The sequence below is a fragment of the Danio rerio genome, chromosome 22, assembly GCF_052040795.2.
Source record: "Danio rerio strain M-AB ecotype USA chromosome 22, GRCz13ab, whole genome shotgun sequence".
NCBI classification, from domain to species: domain Eukaryota; kingdom Metazoa; phylum Chordata; class Actinopteri; order Cypriniformes; family Danionidae; genus Danio; species Danio rerio.
Window position 1 is genome coordinate 27541055 of NC_141042.1, and position 22780 is coordinate 27563834.

The 22780-nt window shown below is 35.3% G+C and overlaps 1 protein-coding gene across 5 annotated transcripts in view; it reads right to left on the reverse strand.

Annotated features, from left to right (window-relative positions):
• Positions 1-4988: 4988 nt before the first annotated feature.
• The window catches only part of capn1b (calpain 1, (mu/I) large subunit b), a 31796-nt gene continuing 14004 nt past the window's right edge, over positions 4989-22780 (reverse strand). For 2 of the 5 annotated variants that reach the window (XM_087303065.1, XM_087303064.1), the window contains 18 exons: positions 22054-22187; positions 18669-18837; positions 18495-18578; positions 18323-18408; positions 18162-18236; positions 17583-17743; positions 15466-15635; positions 15359-15370; positions 14036-14247; positions 13862-13901; positions 10781-10846; positions 10644-10701; positions 10488-10552; positions 7213-7281; positions 7050-7128; positions 5986-6099; positions 5837-5895; positions 4989-5589 (listed from right to left, as the gene is read on the reverse strand). In XM_087303065.1, coding sequence (XP_087159191.1) covers positions 5563-5589; positions 5837-5895; positions 5986-6099; positions 7050-7128; positions 7213-7281; positions 10488-10552; positions 10644-10701; positions 10781-10846; positions 13862-13901; positions 14036-14247; positions 15359-15370; positions 15466-15635; positions 17583-17743; positions 18162-18236; positions 18323-18408; positions 18495-18578; positions 18669-18837; positions 22054-22187 — 1680 coding nt within the window. In that variant the 3' untranslated portion in view covers positions 4989-5562. 5 annotated transcript variants of the gene reach the window in all.

The following is a 22780-nucleotide window of genomic DNA, read 5'->3' on the forward strand; positions in this document are numbered from 1 at the left end:
TCTAAGCAAAAAATTTTTCAGATAGTCTACAGAACAAACCATCGTTATACAATAACTTGCCTAATTACGGTATATATGAAAAATATCGAGTCAAATATTATTTACTGTCATCATGGCAAAGATAAAATAAATCAGTTATTATGCCTCGTTCACTCGGGGCGTCAGCTTCAACGCTACTCATTAACTTTGAATGGGTGACATCAGGCGTTGCCGAACTGCATTGTGGATCCGTCGGTGCCGGTTCAGAGGCATTTCTCGCTGCAAAATAGGAGTTATTAAAACTTTTATGTTTAGAAATGTGTTGAAAAAAATCTTCTCTTCGTTAAACAGAAATTAGGGAAAAAATAAGAAGGGGCTAATAATTCTCACTTCAACTGTATTTAAAGTACCTTGAGTATTCAAAAACCTCTAAATGCCGTCCAAATTTGTCTCCTAAAATGAGCATTTTTCTATGTTTATGTTCAGTTATTTCACTTTAAAGTAAATGAAAGGAACTTATTCGTAGCTATAAAAAGTAAAATTAGTAAGCCTACACAGGAGTCGAAGAAAAATGCTAATTAAAAAATGATTATTAAACGGCATTTAGAGATTTTTGCATCTTCATATATATATATATATATATATATATATATATATATATATATATATATATATATATTATACACACACACACACATACATGGTGGCCAAGAGAGCTAAATGTGTTACATACAATTACAAAAAACTCCAGCAAATCAAGAAAAGATCTTCATCTGTTTGACAGAACATGTACTGTAACGTGCTGCATTTTCACACAACGCAAACAGATTACGAAAACACACTGCATTTTACACAATGCAAACAAATAATAAAACGCTTAATTTTTGTGTTCAACAAAATATACTCAAACAGGTTTGTGACAAGTGAAGGATGAGTAGATTATGAGAACCTTCAGTTTTGGGTGAACTCATATCCTGGTTTACAGAAAAAAGCCGCTAAAATAACTTAATTTTAGGTGTTTTTAAAATACTTTTTAATCTTGATCGTTGTATCTTGTCATCTTTTGAAATATATTATTTACAAATTTATTATAATCTCTTATATGTTCAAATACATTTAGAGGAACTTTTGTTTAATTTTGATTATAATATTGAGCAACAGATTAAAATGCAGCTTTACAAAAACAGGAATATATATACAGGGTGGGCCATTTATATGGATACACCTTAATAAAATGGAAATGGTTGCTGATATTAACGTCCTGTTTGTGGCACATTAGTATATGTGAGGGGGCAAAGTTTTCAAGATGGGTGGTGGCCATTTTGAAGTCAGCCATCTTGGATCCAATTTTTTTTTTCAATAGGAAGAGGGTCATCTGACACATCAAACTTATTGGGAATTTCACAAGAAAAACAACGATGCGCTTGGTTTTAACCTAACTTTATTCTTTCATGAGTTATTTACAAGTTTCTGACCACTAATAAAATGTGTTCACTGTGCTGCCCATTGTGTTGAATTGGTAATGCACTTCTCCCACTCTTCACACACTGATAGCAACACCGCAGGAGAAATGCCAGCTCAGGCTTCCAGTATCCATAGTTTTCGGTGCTGCACACCATACACCTTGTATCTTCACACCATAGAAAATTGTCTTCAGATAACCCCTAAGATAAAAGTCTAAGTCGGTCAGATCGGAAGATTTTGGGGGCCATTCAACTGGCCCACGACGACCAATCCACTTTTCAGGAGACTGTTCCTCTAGGAATGCTCGGTCAGACCTTACACCTATGATGTGGTGGTGCACCATCTTGCTGGAAAAACTCGGGAAAACTTCAGCTTCAGTGCATAAAGAGGGAAACACATCATCATGCACCAATTTCAAATATCCAGTGCCTTGAGGTTTCCATTGATGAGGAATGCCCCCACTATCTTTGTTGTCTATGGTGTGAAGATACAAGATGTCCAGCACCTGAACCCGACTTCAAAATGGCCACCATGGTCACCACCCATCTTGAAAAGTTTGCCCCCTCACATATACTAATGTGCCACAAACAGGACGTTAATATCCCAACCATTCCCATTTTATTAAGGTGTATCCATATAAATGGCCCACACTGTATATATATATATATATATATATATATATATATATATATATATATACATGCATACACACAGTGGCCAAGAGAGCTTCACATGCTGCAGTTTAAGATCTGACCTGCATTATGTTCTGCAACACCTAGACAGACCAGGGACCTATGTGAGGATCTTGTTTGTTGACTTCAGCTCGGCTTTTAACACTATCATCCCAAAACTTCTCCTGCCCAAATTAACTCAGCTCTCTGGGCCCACCTCTGTCTGTCAGTGGATCAACAGCTTCCTAACGGACAGGCAGCAGCTGGTGAAGCTAGGGAAATTCTCATCCAGCATCCGCAAAATCAGCACTGGCGCCCCCCAGGGGTGTGTCCTCTCCCCACTGCTCTTCTCTCTGTACACAAATGACTGCACTTCAAAGGACCCTCTGTTAAGCTCTTGAAGTTTGCAGACCACACCACACTTATCGGCCTCATTCAGGAAGGTGATGAGTCTGCTTACAGACAGGAGGTTAAGGAGTTGGCTGTCTGGTGCAGTCACAACAACCTGGAGCTCAACACACTGAAAACAGTGGAGATGATAGTTGACTTCAGGAGAAACCCCCCTGCTCTCCCCCCACTGAGCATCATGGACAGCATTGTGGCAGCAGTGGAGTTATTCAGGTTCCTGGGCACCACCATCTCTCAGGACCAGAAGTGGGACACTCACATTGACTCCGCTGTCAAAAAAGCTCAACAGAGGATGTACTTTCTTCATCAGCTGAGGAAGTTCAACCTCCCAAAGGAGCTGCTGAAACAGTTCTACACCTCCATCATTGAATCAGTCATCTGCACATCAATAACTGTCTGGTTTAGCTCAGCTACCAAATCTGACTATGTCGAATAGTTCAGACTGCTGAGCGAATCATCAGTACAACCCTCCCTACTACTCAAGAACTGTACTTATCACTCTGGACCGCTCACACCCAGCACACTGCCTCTTTAAACTATTACCTTTTGGTCAACGCTACAGAGCACTGCTGCGCACCAGAACAGCCCGACACAGAAACAGTTTCTTCCCTCAAGCAATCCATCTCATGAACACTTGATAATAACAATTGTGGAACAAACATCACTACTTGCCACACACTTTTATACACATATACACTTATTTAACAACACACTTTACATGCCAATTTGCACATAACAGCTGCACATATAACATTGTATATAGTAATATAGCTCTACATACACTTGTCTATTTGTATATTTGCATTCACTACTTACTGCTTTTTATATATTTATTATCTGTTTATTGTCCAGTCTCTGTAACTCTGCTGCACTGTAGAAGCTCTGTCACAAAAACAAATTCCTCGTATGCAGTGTTGAGGAGGTTATTTTGAAAATGTAATAGATTATAGATTACAAATTACCCTATTAAAATGTAATAAGTAGTGTCCATTTTCGATTACTTTTTAAAAGTAACTAATTACATCTGATTACTTTTTGATTAATTTTAGGTTTCTAATGGATATTTTCAACTTAATCATTTTCAAGCATTTACACTGAGTAGGTGTGACCTTACAGTAGATCTGTTTACTGTTAGAATCCCTCTTAACTTGAATTAAGATTATATATTTTTATTTTAAAGTACAGCCACCACAAAACCAGAACTTATAACACAAAACTGTTGTTACAAAATAAAACATTTTGTTAGTTGTGCAGGGTGATTTTTGTGGCATTTGCCAAAAAATAAATCTAAGCTATTTTGCTATTTGAATTTTTAAATTGAAGCAGCTTAAATCCAAGTCAATCACATCTTAGTGATGAATAAAACTGTCAATAAACATATAAGGCAGAATTGTTCAGTTCAATTATTTACTGTAAATAATTTGCTGTACCAAACAGAAACCAATTGTAGTATATAAAGCAAAAACAAAGAATCCTCAAACTGGAAAACTAATCAAAAGCATCAGAATAGCAGCTCTTTAATAAATGGCCTTAACAAAAGACATCGTGCATATCAAAAACAGGCAAAGCAACAGATTTGGATGTAACCATATTTGTAATCTTTAACATTTTCTTAAGTAACTGTAATTTAAGTACAGATTTTTTCTCAGAAACTGTAACTAATTACTATTACTTTTATTTTGTAATTAAATTACGTAACGCCGTTACATGTAACTAGTTACTCTCCAACACTGCTCGTATGTGCAAACATACCTGGCAATAAAACTCTTTCTGATTCTGAAAACACATGCAATTACAAAAAAACATCAGCAAATTAAGAAAAGATCTTTATTCGTTAGACAGCACATACTGCAAATCTTCACAGAGTATGCACATAAAAAAACGACCTGCTTTTCTACACAACGTAAACAGTTTAAGAAAACACGCTACATTTTCTCACAACACTTGCAAATAGAACAAGACACAATGGAAATGTTTCAAGGAGACCCTAAAACGTTCGCTGCAGCTATTACTATTGCTCAGTGAAGTTGTAGGTGACCTTTGAAAGGTGATTTATTTATATATTTTTGTTTATTTTAATATCCTGATTCCCTTGTCTTTTGTATTTTATAGCCTAAGCAACCAGCCGGGTCTCTCACATTTTAGGGTCCTCTTGAAACATTTCCATCGTGTTCTGCTCTATTTGCAAGTGTTGTCATAAAATGCAGTGCGTTTTCTTAATTTGTTTGCATTGTGAGGATTTGCAGCATGTGTGCTGTCAAACCGATGAGAATCTTTTCTTAACTTACTGTTTTTTTTTTTTTTGTAATTGCATGTGTTTTCTTGAATTGCATTAGGGTAGGTTCTTTCGGCCACCGTATACATATAATACTTTTATTTACAAAATTTAAATCATATTTTTTAATTAATATTCCAGCCCTTTAACATACACACCCATATTTGCAATTAAAACCCATAACATACCAATAAGTTTCAATTGAAACTTTATTTTCATTTCATACTTTGAAGCAGCATAAAAGAAAGATCTAGTCTGGGCTAGCACAAATCCCTGAATATCCTATACGTACTTGTTGCTTCTATATATAAAGAATTAAATAATCTTTGCACAGCAGATCACAGTGATTATAAATACTATCAAAATCATACCCTAAAAAGATCTCAAATCAAATGTACATGTCTTTAAGTAGCAAGGCCATAATGGTGCAAACCTCAAAATGTTAAGAGTTAATCTATATATGCAAGGTAGAATAAAATAACCTACAGCGTTAAGATTAGTGTCATGCGGTTAGTCATGAAGCCATTGCTTTCTGAAATGCTGCAACTCATATATTTATCATTTACATTATTGATGGACTCTTGCATAATGTGGATGTCCTTTATAAAAGCATACAGTGGCGTAAGCTTGTGTGATGGTTGGATTGGATGTGTTTTAAGGCAGTTTGTACTGTATTGCTCCGGCGTCTTTGGGTGTAATGGCTTAAAGCTGCAGTTGGAGTGTGATTTTGGTCCTTCTCGTCCTTTAGGATACACTCTTCACACTTCAGCCGCACATGGTCAAATACAGCCACTGTTAACGAGAGCAAGAGAGCTAATCAAATATATACTTTCATTCAATAATGCACAATAAATTACACAACTGAGGAGTATTGGTAAAGCTTAGTAGTAATGCTGTCCAATGATTAGTCACATCCAGAATAAAAGTCTGTATTCACATAATATATATCTGCATGTGCTGTGAATATTCATAATGTATTTCTAAATTAATTGTGATTGATTGTTTGACAGCATTACTTAGAAACTAAGAAATGACTGACCTCGCTAATATTGAGCTCTGCGACACCTGAGCCCTCTTTCTCCAGCTCTTTGAAAGACTCTGTTGGAGATGAGACATTGACTCAGATGTTTTAGTGGGATAATAGCAAATATATTAACACAAAAGTAGAATATAATGTAAATGACGTACTGAACATGGCCTCCAGTTTAACCAGGCAGCAGACAAAGTTGTCGAAGTCAATCACATCTCCGTCTGAATATCGGGCCACCAGGATCTGATGTAGCTTGTTATTGAGTTTAAAACCTGAGGATAAGGACAAAGGCAGATGCGTTGTGGGTTGGTTGGTATATTTTTGACAATAACCAAAAGTAGATTGTACTGGACAAAACATTAGATTTAGATTCTTTTATTTCACAAATCTTTAAAATCTTGAGTAAGGAAGTTTCTTGAAGACATTCAGTATATATATATATATATATATATATATATATATATATATATATATATATATATATATATATATATATATATATATATATATATATATATATACATATATATATATATGTATATTTGTATATATATATATATATATATATATATATATATATATATGTATATTTGTATGTGTATATATATACATATATGTGTGTAATATATATATATATATATATATATATATATATATATATATATATATACATATATATATATATATATATATATATATATATATACATACATACATACATACATATATACATATATATATATATATATATATATATATATATATATATATATATATATATATATATATATATATATATATATATGTGTATGTATATATATATATATGTATATATATATAGGTATATATATATATATATATATATATATATATATATATATATATATATATATATATATATATCAAATCTTTATTTGATAGGACAGTGAAGAGGGATTTAGTATTGAATGAGGAGCAGAAAGAGAGGGAAAGGACCTCGAGCTAGGAATGACTATAGGCTAATGGTGCCGACCATAGATGTTTAATAAACACAAAATTACTTGGTCAGCTAGGAATTCATTTTAATTTTACTGGTTCTTAAGTTTGGTTTGAAACTGGTATCAAATTAAAAGCTTATGAATCACAGTGAAAATAACACAGATATGCCTCTGTAATCTCAAACACTAAAAACACACCATAGCCAAAGATTTTCATGAGATGAGCATGAAAAAGTATTGATCACCTGCAGACTCCACAGCCAGGCGCATTTCGTAGGAGCTCATAGTTCCAGATTTATCCAGATCGAACTGTCTGAAGACACCCTGCAGATGAAGACAGATGAGTTTGGGTTGCCACTTTACATTTCATAAGATGTAATGAAGATCATGTAGCAGTCGGTTTCTCACCAGCCACTTCCTGATTTTATTCCACAGAATCTGGAACTCCACAATTCCCAGTCGTGCACTGCCATCTTTCTGAGTGCAGTCAATCAAGGAGACTAAACGAAACCCTTATTAATAATCAGATGATAAAGATATATTTATGGTTGAAGTCAGAATTATTAGACCCCCTTTGAATATTTTTTTCTTTTTTAATTTTTTACTAAATGATGTTTAACAGGAAATTTTCACAGTATGTCTGATATTATTTTTTCTTCTAGAGAAAGTCTTATTTGTTTTATTTCGGCTAGAATAAAAGCAATTAAAAAAAAAACATTTTAGTTAAAAATTATTAGCCCCTTTTAACAAATTTTTTATATATTTTATATTTGAAAAATATCTAGTCAAATATTATTTACTGTCATCATGGCATCATGGCAAAGATAAAATAAATCAGTTATTTGTTGTAAAAATCTCTCAATTAAACAGTGAAAAAATAAACAGGGGGGTCTAATAATTCAGGGGGGGCTAATAATTCAGAAGGGCTAGTAATTTTGACTTCAACTAGTGTAATTAGACCCCCTATGTATTTTCCCCCCAATTTCTGTTTAGCGGAGAGAAGATTTTTTTCAGCACATTTTTGAACATAATAGTTTTAATAACTCGTTTTCAATAACTGATTTATTTTATCTTTGCCATGAAGACAGTAAATAATATTTGACTAGATATTTTTCAAGACACTTCTATACAGCTTAAAGTGACATTTAAAGGCTTAACTAGGTTCATCAGGTTAACTAGGGAGGTCAGGGTAATTTGTCCAGTTATTTTAAAATTATGGCTTGTTCTGTAGACTTGAAAAAAAAAAAAAATATATATATATATATATATATTTTTTAAATTTAAAACTGCTTTTATTCTAGCCGAAATAAAACAAATAAAACTTTCTTCAGAAGAAAAAATATTATCAGACGTACTGTAAAAATGTCCTTACTCTGTTAAACATAATTTGGAAAATATTTAATTAAGACAAAAAAAAAAATCTAAGGGGGGGCTAATAATTCTATCTTCAACTGTATATACCCTCATGTAATATCAAACCCTTGTGATCTTTGGTAATCTTCAGAACACAACTTCCCAGATGAACTCCCAGAGAAACCAAAAACTTTATCAAAATATTTCATGTGACTTCAGTGGTTCAACTGAAATCATTTAAACCTCAATGAACACTTTTGTGTGGCAAAAAATCCAAAATTGTCTGGTGGCATTAGGATGACAGAGAAATATGCATTTAAGCTATAAGAAGAACACTGATATGTTACAAACTTCCTTCTGTCAGTTCAAACTGAGATCAAACATTGTCTCCCTGAGAAGCTATAAGAACCTTCTTTTCCCATTCGAAACAAAATATGACAAAACATCTAGATCTTCACAATTTAACACGGCAAAAGCCTTGAGATTACACTGCTCAAATTTGGTATCGATCTGATTAAATGTTAAAATACAAGTTTAACAGTTATTTCATATGTGTGCTGATGGGCAGTGTTGAAAGTGTGTAGGTGGTGCTATTGAGTCATTTTACCACAGAGTTCTGAAACCAAGATTAAATGTAAAAAAGAAAAAAAAAAGGTCTGGTGTGTGTGCATAATTTTGTAAGTTTTTGAGCATGTTTAGACTTCAAAAATGGAATTTACTTTTGATAAAAAAATAAATAAATAAGTAAACAGTAATTCCAAGAGGGTCCTCACACCACCCAAATACACTCACCGGCCACTTTATTAAGTATTTCTTACTAGTACCAGGTTTGACCCCATTTTGCCTTCATAACTGCCTTTTGTCCATATTGACATGATAGCAGGCGAGGCAGTGGCGCAGTAGGTAGTGCTGTCGCCTCGCAGCAAGAAGGTTGCTGGGTCGCTGGTGCGAACCTCGGCTCAGTTGGCATTTCTGTGTGGAGTTTGCATGTTCTCCCTGCCTTTGTGTGGGTTTCCTCCGGGTACTCTGGTTTCCCCCACAGTCCAAAGACATGCGGTACAGGTAAATTGGGTTGGTTAAATTGTCTGTAGTGTGTGTGAATGTGTGTGGATGTTTCCCAGAGATGGGTTGTGGCTGGAAGGGCATCCGCTGCGTAAAAACTTGCTGTATAAGACAAGATGGCGGTTCATTCAATTGTGGCGACCCCGGATTAATAAAGGGACTAAGCTGACAAGAAAATGAATGAATGAATGACATGATAGTTGAATGACATCACGCAGTTGCTGCCCACATTGTCAGCTGCACATCCATGATGCGAATCTGCTATTCCTATGCTCTAGGATTTCTGTGATCTATTGGATTGGTCACTGTGTACGCCATTTGAGTACAATGACCACATTGTCATGTTCAAAAAATGTTGTTGTTTTTTTCTCAAAAAGTTAACATTTTCAGTATTTGCCTCATTTTCTATTAAATTCTGAGGTTCCTATATGTCTACATTTGTCATATTTTTAGTTTGGTCAGTGACTGTAAAAAGCTAAAATAAATAAACACAATAAAAAATGACATTTTGATAATTGGTTGGAAATATTTTAAATTAATAACAAAATTCCCAAACATTCCATGACTTGGACAAAATAAATAAATAAATAAATAAATAAAACCCTGACATTCAGTGGAATAAACCTTCTAAAATTCAGTGACCAGTGCGAACCCTGTATTGAGCAAAAGAGTTCCTAGATGTGTATAGGTTTACAATGTTTTACTTTAAAGTTTTTCTCTGTTAAATATTTGTATTTTTTATGTTTCATTAGTAGGGCAACGCAGTGGCGCAGTAGGTAGTGCTGTCGACTCAAAATGAGTGTGTGTATGAATGAGTGTGTGGATGTTTCCCAGAGATGGGTTGCGGCTGGAAGGGCATCCGCTGGGTAAAAATGTGCTTGATAAGTTGGCGGTTCATTCTGCCGGATTAATAAAGGGACTAAGCAGACAAGAAAATGAATCAATGAATAAATGTTTCATTAGTATGTAGCACCGTGGTCCTGTGAGACACAACAATTCACTATACTGTACCTTGTGGCCTTAAAGATGGACAATAATACTTAACTTGACTTGGCAAACCTGTCTTGTATAAACAGTTCACTGGAAGAAAAGATTGGAATTTGAATCTTATGTTGTCAGTGCAATTTGGACTAAAATCTTTGAGGAATGTTTCCATTACATTCTGGAATCTGTGCCCCAAATGCTCTTCTGAATGCAAAAAGTGGTACTAGCAAGGTGAAAGTATATATGCTATTTATACGTTTTTAAAAGTCAGAATGTTAGGATACGTCCATCAGGTTGATCATGCACCTACAAGACTCCAAACTGAACCCATCTGTCTTTAAGTCTCGGTCTGCAGAACACAGGAGAGCAGAGGTAATTATCGAGCACAAAAATGTAAACACACCAGATCTAAATTTAAAAAAAAAGTCATCTGAGCTTACGTTTTGTCACCACTCGGTTCAGAATGGTCCGGAGCTCGTGAACTGAAATCTCCATGTCCTACAAGAAAGTTTAGATGAACTTTTAATATAACGCAGTTCACAATGTTATTAACAATAACACACAGATACAAACACACCTCTCCAGACAGCTGAGCAAACATCTTTTTAAACGAGGCATCAATGTTCTCCTCTGAGACTGCCTCCTGTAGATACAACAGACGTCCATACACTGTATTATAATACATTTCGTTTCATTTTTAATCTGAATATTGTGGTAAGGTATGAGTCTTAAACTGGATTCCTGGAGGGCCGCTGCTCTGCACAGTTTTGCTCCAACCCTAATCAAACACAGCTGATCCAACTAATGAAGGTGTTCAAGATTACTAGAGACTATTAAGCAGGTGTGGGTTGGAGCTGAACTATGCAGAGCTGCAGCCCTGGTTGCTAAGAAGTTGAAAGAATTATATTGTTATGTTATGTGGTCACTATGGTGTGCTAAGTGATTTATAGTGATGCTATGTGGTTGTTATGGTGTGCTAAGTGTTTTATTGTGTTGCAGTGTGGTAGCTTTAAGCCCCAATCAAATAACACAAATTTGTCAGAATTTCGGCACGATTTCCTTGACGTACAGTAAGGTGTCGTGGGGATTCGTAAATGACAAATGAGCATCTTGTCACAAGATTCAATCTTTTTTTCTTGTGTAATGTGGCAAAGTTCATGTCAACTAATACCATGTCTGTGACACCTCATGACACCATCGCAGATTTTTTTCTTGTTCTTCACGACGAGTTCCGTCACATGGGTGACACAGTAATTGGGTAGTTTCTTGGTTATATTCACGGATGCTGCTGTTAAAGCGATGGTCAGATAGTCAAAAAATAGGCTGCATATTTGCTTACGGGCGAGTCCCGGGTAGATCAGTCGTTGGTTATGCAAATTTTAATTTAAATCTAAAATATTAAGGTGTTTTAAGCATTTTTATCTGACAGACTGGCACAAATATGCAGACATCTCCATTCTCACGATGAGTTTCTGAGTACTCTCATCCTTCCAACAGAGTTTGTTCTTCCGAGGTAATCTGGAAACAAGTTCAGTGCTGCGAATACATTGCAAAAGCATGTCCTGCTTATTAAGATTTGTTATTAATATTGAAAACAGTTTAATATAGTCTTCTCTAAAACTATGAATATTTCACTTTAGTTTTATTTAGGCTAGATTATTATTTTATTTAACAAACCAACACAATCTCATAGAAATTCGTGTTTTTGTGCTGAAGCATATAGAGCAGACTTGTTTTGAAGCGCTTCTCCTCAAATGTCATTCATTATTCTTGTTTATAGAAAACTGATCAACAAAAGATACATTAAAATTAAGTTAATAAAATTAAGTTGAAATAAAACAAAATTAATTGCAAAAAGATATTTTTTTCCAGGAAAAATATACCAATTAAATTTTTGTTTGTGCCCCCCCACTACTCAACTATATGGGTGGATGATTTGTTTTGTTCTGAGGAAAAAAGCAATAAATAAATGCTTCACTGTGATTGTTGTATCACAAATCTCAGTTATATACAGGGTTTATACGCCATGGAAAACCTGGAAAAGTTATGGAATATTAACCTGGCATTTTCCAGACCTGTAAAAGTTTGGAAAAACAGAAAAACCTACAAAGTTTTGGAAAAGTCATGGAAAACAAATATCTGAATTCTTGAATATGGATTAGAGTGTTTCCTCTAGGATTTTTTTCAGCTGTTGCGGCAGGCTTTTTGCACAGATCTACCAACTACCTATGGCGTTATTTCTATGACAAATGTCGTTAGTGCATTATCACAAGTCAAGATCACATTTATGTAATATGAGCAAGCAAATGACTTTGCTTTCGCACCGATTTCCTCTGTTCGTGCACAAAACTTTTTGCACGCCCTCAAATATATGCTGCCTAAGTGCAGATTCTCTTGTGCACTCTCAAATAAACACTTCTGAAGAGTGATTTAGTGCGTTTATGTAACGAGGATGTTTCCAACATTCACTAGATTTGCTAAGAATCTTTCTGAATCTCTCCAATAGACCTATAGAGCGGCATTAATGCGTCCTGAAGTAAAGTTGTCTTGACTTCTATTCTATTCTGGTGTAAGCATTATCTAAATTAATTTTAAATAGATAAAAATATAAATTGAAACTAAATAGATTGCAGCGTGTTTTACGATATGCTGTCAAATATTTTAACATGCGTTGTTTTTCTTTTACCCTGCATATGTAGACACTGCATGAAACATTAGGTCATGAAAATTTACTTGAAAATCTTGGAAAAATCATGGAAAATTGATGGAATTTTAGTAGGTAAAATGTGTATGAACCCTGGATATAGTTGCTAATTTATTAATATGTCATTTTTTCTCAAGATTACATCTTGAGCATCTGATTTTTCCTTGCTTCTTTCATTTTCATTTTCACTTTCATTTTCAAGGGAGTGTTTAATAAAAAACACATGGCAGGAAAATATACATTTAATTTCAAAGAAAATATCTTAATATTGAAAAGGATTTATAAGTTTTTTCCAATCCATGTTGTAATGAATGCCCTTAAATAATGTAGTTATTCATTGTCTGCAAGCTTCGGTTCAGTTCCATTCATTTTGGGTCATTAAAAGCTGTTGGTTTTGCTGCTTGATGTTGCAAATTTTCTTATTATAAGATTCTGCTTTGTCTGTATAGTCGTGCAAACACTTGTTTGTAGAGCAAATAGTTTAGTCATTTTCTGCGGTTTACTATTCCTAGTAATTTCTCCTATAGGCAGCTGAATCAGAAGTTCTAAAACAATCGCGAAATCGAGCACACGTCCGCATTTAAAAATAAGGTCGATAGTCTGGCACATTTGTTACCCACGACACGTCAAGATTTTATCAAGAAAAAAAAACGCATAATCTGACAGTGACTTTCATAATCAACAATAAAAATCGTGTTATCTGACCGGGGCTTTAGTGTGCTAAGGGATTTATTATGTTGCTATGTTGTTCTAAATGATCGTATTGCTTTGTTTTGAAAAGTTTAATGTGCTGAGAGAAAGTATTAAAGTGTTAAAAGTATATCTGTTGTGTTGCTAAGGGGTTGCTAGGTATGTAGTAGAGCCTTTCTAGGTAGTTGATTTGTATATAAATCTATATATTTACATACATACATGCATTTAGTTTCCACATCCACAATAATAACAAGTCCTTACTTCATCTTCCAGGTTAAATGAAATTTCATCATCCATTTCTCTAAAAATAAAAGAAAAAGCAAAATATGTCGTAAAATAAGGCTGCACAATACAAAACCCACATGGTAGTCATTTTTTTAAATATTTAATCTATAATTCTATTGTTATTTTAGTTTAAATTGTTTAGTCACTTACTGAGTTTCTGACTGTTTCTCAGTGAAGACTCGCAGGACGAAGTCAGCCTCTTTTCCAGGCTCAAAAGTGGAAGGGACGATGAGATACTCGCCCGGTGGCAGCCTCAGTCGCGTGCTCACCTCTCGCAGATTAATGAAGGTCTCGGAGCGCGCACAGGACGAGTGACGCAAGAAAAAATCCTTCTTCAGGTGAACATTCTGGGAGCCAAGAAACTAAAAACAGAAGAAAAGTTAAAGTTTTTTTAATTATTAACCTCATGTTTTACAATACATTCAAAAATAAAACTGCTGCATCACCAAACAGATTTGAAAAATAATTGGGTAACACTTCATTTTAAAGTGGCCTTGTTACATGTTCCATGTATGTACTATAGTAATTAAAATTTATTTTTGCATAATTAACCTTAACCTAACTTACCTTCTAATCCCAATCACACTGTTGCCAACTACTGGTTTTGAATTTGCAAAAGGTGAAGCAATGTGTTACTAAAAGTTGTTAAATGACGTAATATCATTGACAAAACTGCATCTTTATGTAGTGTGCAAAATAATAAATGAGTTTTCTCAAAGAATGGCCTTTCAGCAGAAACATTATGTGAATGTTCAGTTAGAGCACCATATTGGTAGTTAGTGCTACCTAAATGAACAACAATTATACATGTTAGTGACAAATTGACAACTGTTGCATCAAACAATTGTTTAGTTATGGTTTTATTTATTTCACCAAAAATATGCAGGCCAACAAATACTGCTGGTGTTCTAGCATAAAAAGAGAGACTACAGTTTCATGACTGCATTTTTAGGATTTATTATGGCCCTACCCCTAAATCCTTTACTGAACAGGTCAGGAACAACAGGATCTTAAAATACCTTCCATCCTCTCTGGTTGTGCAGAAACATACTATTGGCTGCTGCTGCATCTTCTGTGCCCAGCTATTTAGACCAGTATTTGGTCACAACTGCACTTTTGATTTGAGACACTTTTTAAAAGCAAATGTTAAAAATTGCAGAATTTGTTGCTAGGTGCTTTTTGAATTTTTTTTTAGCTAAATCCAAGTTGACAACACTGCCTAACCACATGGTGAGTCCATATTCTTAACCATGTCCCTAATGCCATTAGTTTGCAACAAGCAAATTATGCGAAAAAGAAATGCCCGCCCCTACTCAATATTCCATTTCAGTTTGAAGTACATCAATACACTGAAATAAAAGTCTCCGAAACGTCCTGTTTACACATATCTGAATGACGCCTCAGCATTTTACATACAATTTTTTTAATTTGAATTTCAAACTTTCGATTCATATAGTGTTAAACGTGCCATACCTCATCTGGGACCTAGAAATGAGAAAAAACAGGAATAAATAAATTAGACAAAATCATGGTACTTTTAAATGTGTGTGACTGTTCTATTTCAGCTTATGACCTCCAACCTCATATAAGGCGAAGCCGATGGTGTGCATGTCCTGTCCCTGCTTGCGGAAACGGCGTCTGTCCTTCTGCATCAAAGCCACCATGAAGGTGCAGGCCACCTCATTGTCCTCAGGATCATCATCTTCCTCCAGTAGTGTGATCTTATATTGAGGGTTTATCCAGAATGTGTCTTACAAAAGAGACAACAAACAAAGCGTATGTTTACACCTCGTACTAAGATTTGCAACCCTGGCTCATTCTGAAATCATACCGCTATATACATTTATGGAGAGCACCAAATACGTCCCAAGATGTATGTTTTTTTGCAGTTTTTGTTTTCACAAATACACCAGAGGCCACTGTGTATGCTTTTTAAGATCTCAAATTTCTGTCACGAGTGCCATTCGTGCCTGCTGTTCACATGTAAATCCACCAGAGGCTACTGCCGACTGACTGACTTACTGGCCGATCGACTGACCCACCCTCCTCCTTCCCTAAACCCAACCAATAGTATTTTCAAAAGCACAAATTGACTCACCCACCCACTTCCCTAAACCCAATCCACAGTGTTTTGATAAGCAATTCAGAAAAAGTAAAGCCCTCGCCTGATTTTTACCATATTTTCAGATTCGATCACATTCTCACCCTGTTATTTACTTGTTTAGTTGGCTTCTGTTTCTGTCTTACACCCTTTCTGAAACCGTTCTTCACCTGACTCGAACCCTGTCCTAGTGGTCAACTCCTCTCCGAGTTTCAGGTCCACCAACATACATGGTGAGCTACTGAACAACCTGGTGACAGCGGGAAAGCCGTCCATACAGAGGTAAATGGTCATCTGGTAAGCACAAAAAGGAACTGCCTCATACCGCCCCATAGCATTCGTTTCAATGATGAAATGCAGCCATGTGTAGTTCTGGCTGCATAATTCGCAATCTCCAGAAATGTATATAGGGCTACTTTTTCAGAATGAGTGTTGAAGATTTGTTTTGGGTAATCCTATCACAAGTAGATGACACCTGTTTTTTTTCTTCTTCTGTCCACTTTCAGGCACTTCACTAGTAAAATCTATTTATTTTTCACAGGTCAAATCCATTTTAGACTACTTTTGAAAGTGGTCAAAGGAGGTCAAGCTCAACCTTTATAAGTTTGTTTTTTCTGTTATATACTAAAAAAAGATATTTTGAAGAAAGCTGAAATCCTGTAGCTAATGACTTCCAAAACAAATGCTATGGAAGTCAATGGTTACAGTTTCCAGCTTTCTTCAAAAAATCTTCTATTGTACTCAACAGAAGAAAAAAAACTTACATATGTTTGAAACAAATGAAGAGTGAAATGGTGAGTAACTTTACATTTTTGTCAAGTAAAATCCAGTAAAATTTCCTTGGATTTCTTCGCTCTATGGACTGAATGTCACATTTTATTTGTCTGATTTATTTTATTCTTCGGTAACAAAATGAGGAAAAAAAAAACCTACTTTTTGCTTGCTGCTTTTTTACCTTTTAATTATGTTTTAAAGTAAAAATAAAATTTTTACATTTGTTCATAAAATTTTTACATAAATCTAAGATGACATTTTAAACAATAAAATTAATGACAAATAAACTAATATGTAATAAACCAAACTAATATCTGAAACTAAATCTGTTATTTGTTATTTTCTCTGGCTCTTGATGTAATCCTGGCTGAAATTGTAAATAAAATTTGCCGCCTCCAGTGTTTGTCTCTTTTTCTCATGGTGTATTTTGTGAAATGTTGTTGTGGCGAGTTTACACTGAAAATACACATGTGAAATCAGAGTGGATTGTGGGTAAAAAGTAGTCAACAAATGTAAGGAAATAAGGTATTTACTACAACAGCACTACAAAATGGCTGACTTAGGCCCAAGCCCAATTCTATTTTTGTACCCCTTCCCTTTGGCCCTTGAAACAGGGTGCGAAGGAGAAGGGCTTCAAAATTTAGCCCTAAGAAACAGGACACCACTACAACACCTGCACACATCATCATATGTCATCGGGATCTTTTGATCAGTTGTGTTATTTTTTTTGGTATTTCTCTTCAGTAAATCATAGTGGATAGGGATTGGTTTGGCATACAGCTCATGTATATATTAGACCATAGCTGATAAACTGGGACTCACTGGGATTGTTCCTGCAGCCTCCTGCTGTACTTCCTTTCCTCCAAGTGCCGTTAAACTGAATTGTGTTCCAGAAGTGTTGGGAATCATCACTCAGAGCATCAGGAGTGAGGTTGCAGATCTCCAGACGAGAAAACTGACGTTTGAACTCCTGAAATGACATCCTGAGAACAAATTCAGTCATATATGCCAACTGAAATTCACACTTTTAAAGGAATGTGTAATTGTTTCATTTTTGGAACTGATGGAGAGTCTTAATTTTGTTTGTACACTAAAGAAAGAGTTAATGAATGAATCAGTTGGTGACTCCTAGACAGTCTTTGTGAACAAAGTGACTTGGATGAATCAAAATCTTCATTACTAATCTTTAGCGCTCTTCTAGGATAAATAGTAGTCTGATAATTAAACATTGTAAGCCTTTTAATTTACTCTAGAGTATTGAAAAAACTTTAGAGTCAACTCTCGATTCTCAAGATTTGAGAATCATAGAATAATTATTTTTAATAATTGACTCTCTGGGCTAATAGAGGATTAAGTAAAAGATGTAAACAATATAAACATCTGTGGATGAGATAGATTTACCAAAACTCGCCATCCTCCATGTGGTTGTTCAGTTCCTCTCTTTCCGATGGATCAATCCCATTCCACTCGGACGAACTGAAATCGGAGTGCAAAAATTATAGTATGATAAGCATGTTTTGCTATTCATGACTACCCAAATTCATTCTGATTGGTCGACTTACTTGTCGCTCCAAGCCCCGGTCCATTCAACTTGTCCCCAAGGGTTTCGGATACGGATCAATCTCTCTCTGTTGCCACGGAAATTCACCTTAAATTAAAACAGCAACCTTTTCACGCAAATGAATAATAAACAACCAATGAGCTGAAAATTTATTTTAAAGGAGGGATCCTGACCTCTCTGAGAGCTGTGACGGAGTAAGCATGGCCCTTCACTAGCTTCTTAAAGGTCACAGCCTCCATGTCAAAGGCACTGGTGATCTATCAAAAACAAACACACTCAACCAAACTGGCCATCCAGAAATGTTGCATTACATCTTCAGTCCTCTAGGAGGCACTGTGAGGACTTACATCAATGGAGCAGCCCAGCAGTGAGCCTCTCTCCAGGGCTTTGGCAATGATGCGGTGCAGGTCTTTGGGAGCGCTGCGCAGTTCATACATTTCGGCAACTCCGCCAGTAAAGTCCTCAAAGCCTTCGGTGGTGGAACCTCCGGACAGAGCTTCATATGAGCCATTTAGCCTACAGGCACATAAACATGTTATAATCACTAACGCTGTGTCTGAAATAGCATATTTCCATACTATAGTATGCTAAAAACAGTGTGCAAGCTGAGTACTATGTCTAATTTCATGGAATTTGAAAAACAGTATGCAAGAAGTATCCGGATGACCTACTACTTTCAGCGAGATTCTGAAGTGTGCATCTGATAGAATGCACTGAATCCGAGAGAACTCATGAATGGCAGTGAGGCAACTGTTGGAATATCTAGCCAATTCCATGCATGTTCAATAAAAAAGGTGAGGAGAGGGTTGTCTAATTATTGCCAAAAATATTAGTAATTTATTTGATACTATAATTCAAGGACAGAGCTCTGGGTTACGTTATCTCAATGCAATACAAAAATTACATTCAGGAGGTTCACAACTGGTTTACGTTTCTCTGACTCCAGCATATATGCACAACTGATATTAACAAGTGGAGTTTTGGTGTAACATCACTTATCAGTCATTCTGCAGTCCTTTGGCTGTTGCACCCAAACATACTTCCTCTTTCTGCAACCCTTTTCTGCATACCAGAACTGAACAGTTCAATATATTTTACAACTTCTACAAGCATCCAACTCCTTGTGACATGCCTACATTTTTTTGTCAGACAGAAGTCTGGCAAAAGGCCCCCCGCACTATATTTATTATTATTCTGCTATTTCCCTTTAGTCAGCAGTTTTCTCTAAGTAGTATGCGTCCTGGCCAAAAGTCCCTCTATCGGCCCTTACGATCATGGCCTCCCAATCATCCCCTTCCACCGAATTGGCTCTATCACTGTCTCTCCACTCCACCAATAGCTGGTGTTTGGTGAGCGCACTGGCGCCGTTGTCCTGTGGCTGCCGTCGCATCATCCAAGTGGATGCTGCACACTGGTGGTGGTGTGGAGAGACCCCCCTCATGATTGTAAAGCGCTTTGGGTGTATGGCCATACACAATAAATGCGCTATATAAATACACATTACATTACAAGTATGTAACACGGTAAGGAAGAAGAAGTATGTTTGGTTAATATATGGTATCATACAAGAGAAAAAGTTTGATAAATTTTTTGTAAGTCTAAACTCTTTATTCAATAAAAAATAAGGACATAAAAGTAACATATATAAATCCTTTTCCCCCACACGACGAAACTAACCAGGATAGGTCACGTGAACTTGAAAAAGTGGCAGATGTAGTACATTCGAGTTCCAACAACAACTCGAATTCATACTATATAGCAGTGGTTCCCAACCTGGGGTCCGCGCCCCCCTAAGGGGGGCGCCAGAGTTCACAAGGGGGGCGCGGGAGAGGATAAGTGTTGAGGTAGAAAAAGGCATAAAATGCTCCACTATAATATAGGGCTGTACAATTAATCGAAAATCCGATTTCGATTTCAAACGACTATAAAAAAGCATTAATCGAGATAAACGATTATTGCATCATATACTGCCACCTTTCTAGTTGTACACGTGTTGCTCTTAAAAGCGCGAACGAGCGCGTGCTTATGTGTGTGTGCAGCAAGCACACTCAGTCAGAATCATGCGGCCGGTCAGCATTCGCTCATTCGCACTCTGAGACGAGCAGAGGAGCGCAGACATCTAAAGTCATTAACGTGAGCGCTTTAATGGTCAAATAGGTGTCAAAACGCGGTGTTTAGTGATTATTTATATTAACCATCATTTGTGTAATAAACAAACGAGTTGAGAATCAAAAGACACGTGAAAGAGAAACCAAAGAGACAGCGAGAAATATTCCTGCTGCCGCCTGTTTCTATGATTATTAATCAAACAACAAGAAAATCCCTCACTAGTCTTGACAGAAGAACTGCTGTAGCTAAAGTGTTTTTCTTACAGTGAAGATGCTTAAAGCACAGTTTGTTTAATATTTTTATTCTATTGTATTTATTTCTCTTTCCTTTGCAGGGTGGAAAATAACTGCATGTATACACTTGAAGTCAGAATTATTAGCCTTCCTAAATATTAGCAACCCTTTTCCTCCCAATTTCTGTTTCATGGAAAGAAGTTTTTTTTTTTCTGAACATAATAGTTTTAATATCTCATTTCTAATAACGGATTTCTTTTATCTTTGCTATGATGACAGTACATAATATTTTACTAGATTTTTTTTAAAAAATACAAGCATTCAGATTTAAGTGCAGTTCAAAGGCTTAATTAGGGTAATAAGGCAAGTAATTGTATAACGGTAGTTTCTTCTGCAGACAAAAATATATATTGCTTAAGGGGGCTAATAATATTGACCTTAAATTAAATATTTAAACCTGCTTTTATTCTAACTAAAATAAAACAAATTAGCCTAGAAGAAAAAATATTATAGGAAATACTGATAAAATGTCATTGCTCTGTTTAACATAATTTGGGAAATATTTATATAAAAAAAAAATTCTCAGGAGCGCAAATAATTTTGACTTTAACTGATAATCGTTTTGAATAATCGTGATTACAATTATGACCAAAATAATCGTGATTATGATTTTTCCCAAGATCGAGCAGCCCTACTATTATATATGTATTTTTAAGTACCAAATATATATATATATATATATATATATATATATATATATATATATATATATATATATATATATATATATATATATATATATATATATATCAAAACACATGCTTACAATTCCAACATAATAGTAAAAATAATTAAAATAAATAACTTTAAATAATTATTTAAATTTTGCTCACTCACGCAATGTGCTTGTCAACGTGTCGTAAAGGCAAAATCAAAACAAAATCGGCAGAGAGACGTAAATGCAGTGATTCTTCAGAGGCAAAGAAAAAGATTAAACAGTATGACAAAGCCTACCTAAATTTTGGTTTTATTGAAGGCCAAGACAAGTTAAAACTGATTAATTTATATTTTCTATACATATTATATATTAATATTACACAAACACACACATACAATATATAAATATATATATATATATATATATATATGTGTGCGTGTGTGTGTGTGTGTGAGTGTGAATTTTAATGGTGGGGGGGCTCCAATGTTTGTATATGCTCATGGGGGGGGCCCCTAAGAAAAAGGTTGGGAACCACTGCTATATAGCATGTACTTTTCTAACGTTCATGTAGTAAATTCAAATTCAGATGTAGTACCTACTGAGTAGAAGGCAATTTTGGATGCAGCCTATAATCGTCATACAGATAAAGAAGAGAAAAGAAAAAGGCCTTACTTAGCATATGCCTTCTCCAGCAGGGCACTCCAGAACTCATTTCCCTCTGCTGAGTGAACAAACATCAGCTCTTTATCCTTCACAGGCAAGCGGTCATCGATTACAATGTCTACCCACTCGCCAAACTGCCAGAACTGCACAACATGAGCAAAAATAGTTTATGTTAGGGTTGCACAATAATTTTAAATTAACTTGTCAGGAAAAAAACTGTTCTGTGATCAATAGTAAATGTCCGACGAAGGCCAGAGGACGCTCTCATGTAATTAAATACACCACAAAGAAAAAACCCAGGAAATCCCCATAGCTAGCTACTAAATAATGAGAAAATTTAACTGCTTTCGTTGATTCAAAGTGACTAGCAATCACTCAACTACTAAATTACCTTACATAAGGATTCGTTTCAAGCACTTGACTGAAGTTATAAAGTAAGTTTGGAGTAAACACATGCTAATGTGGCATTTTACATGTGTTCAAATGTAGCAACAACATAGATCATGCATAAATCATCTGTGATATGAAATGGCATTTTGAATAGCTTGTCAGTGAACTGTGACTAAATGGTACTCAATCTGAAAGCCGTGCTGGAAATTTAATACTGATTACAGAAATGACTTTACAGACAAATGTGCACAACAATCGCCTTCAATAAGTCATGATAAATAATGATAAAAATAATAATAATAAAATATGATATTAGTGTAAGGGTATGTTTGCATGTCAACGTGAT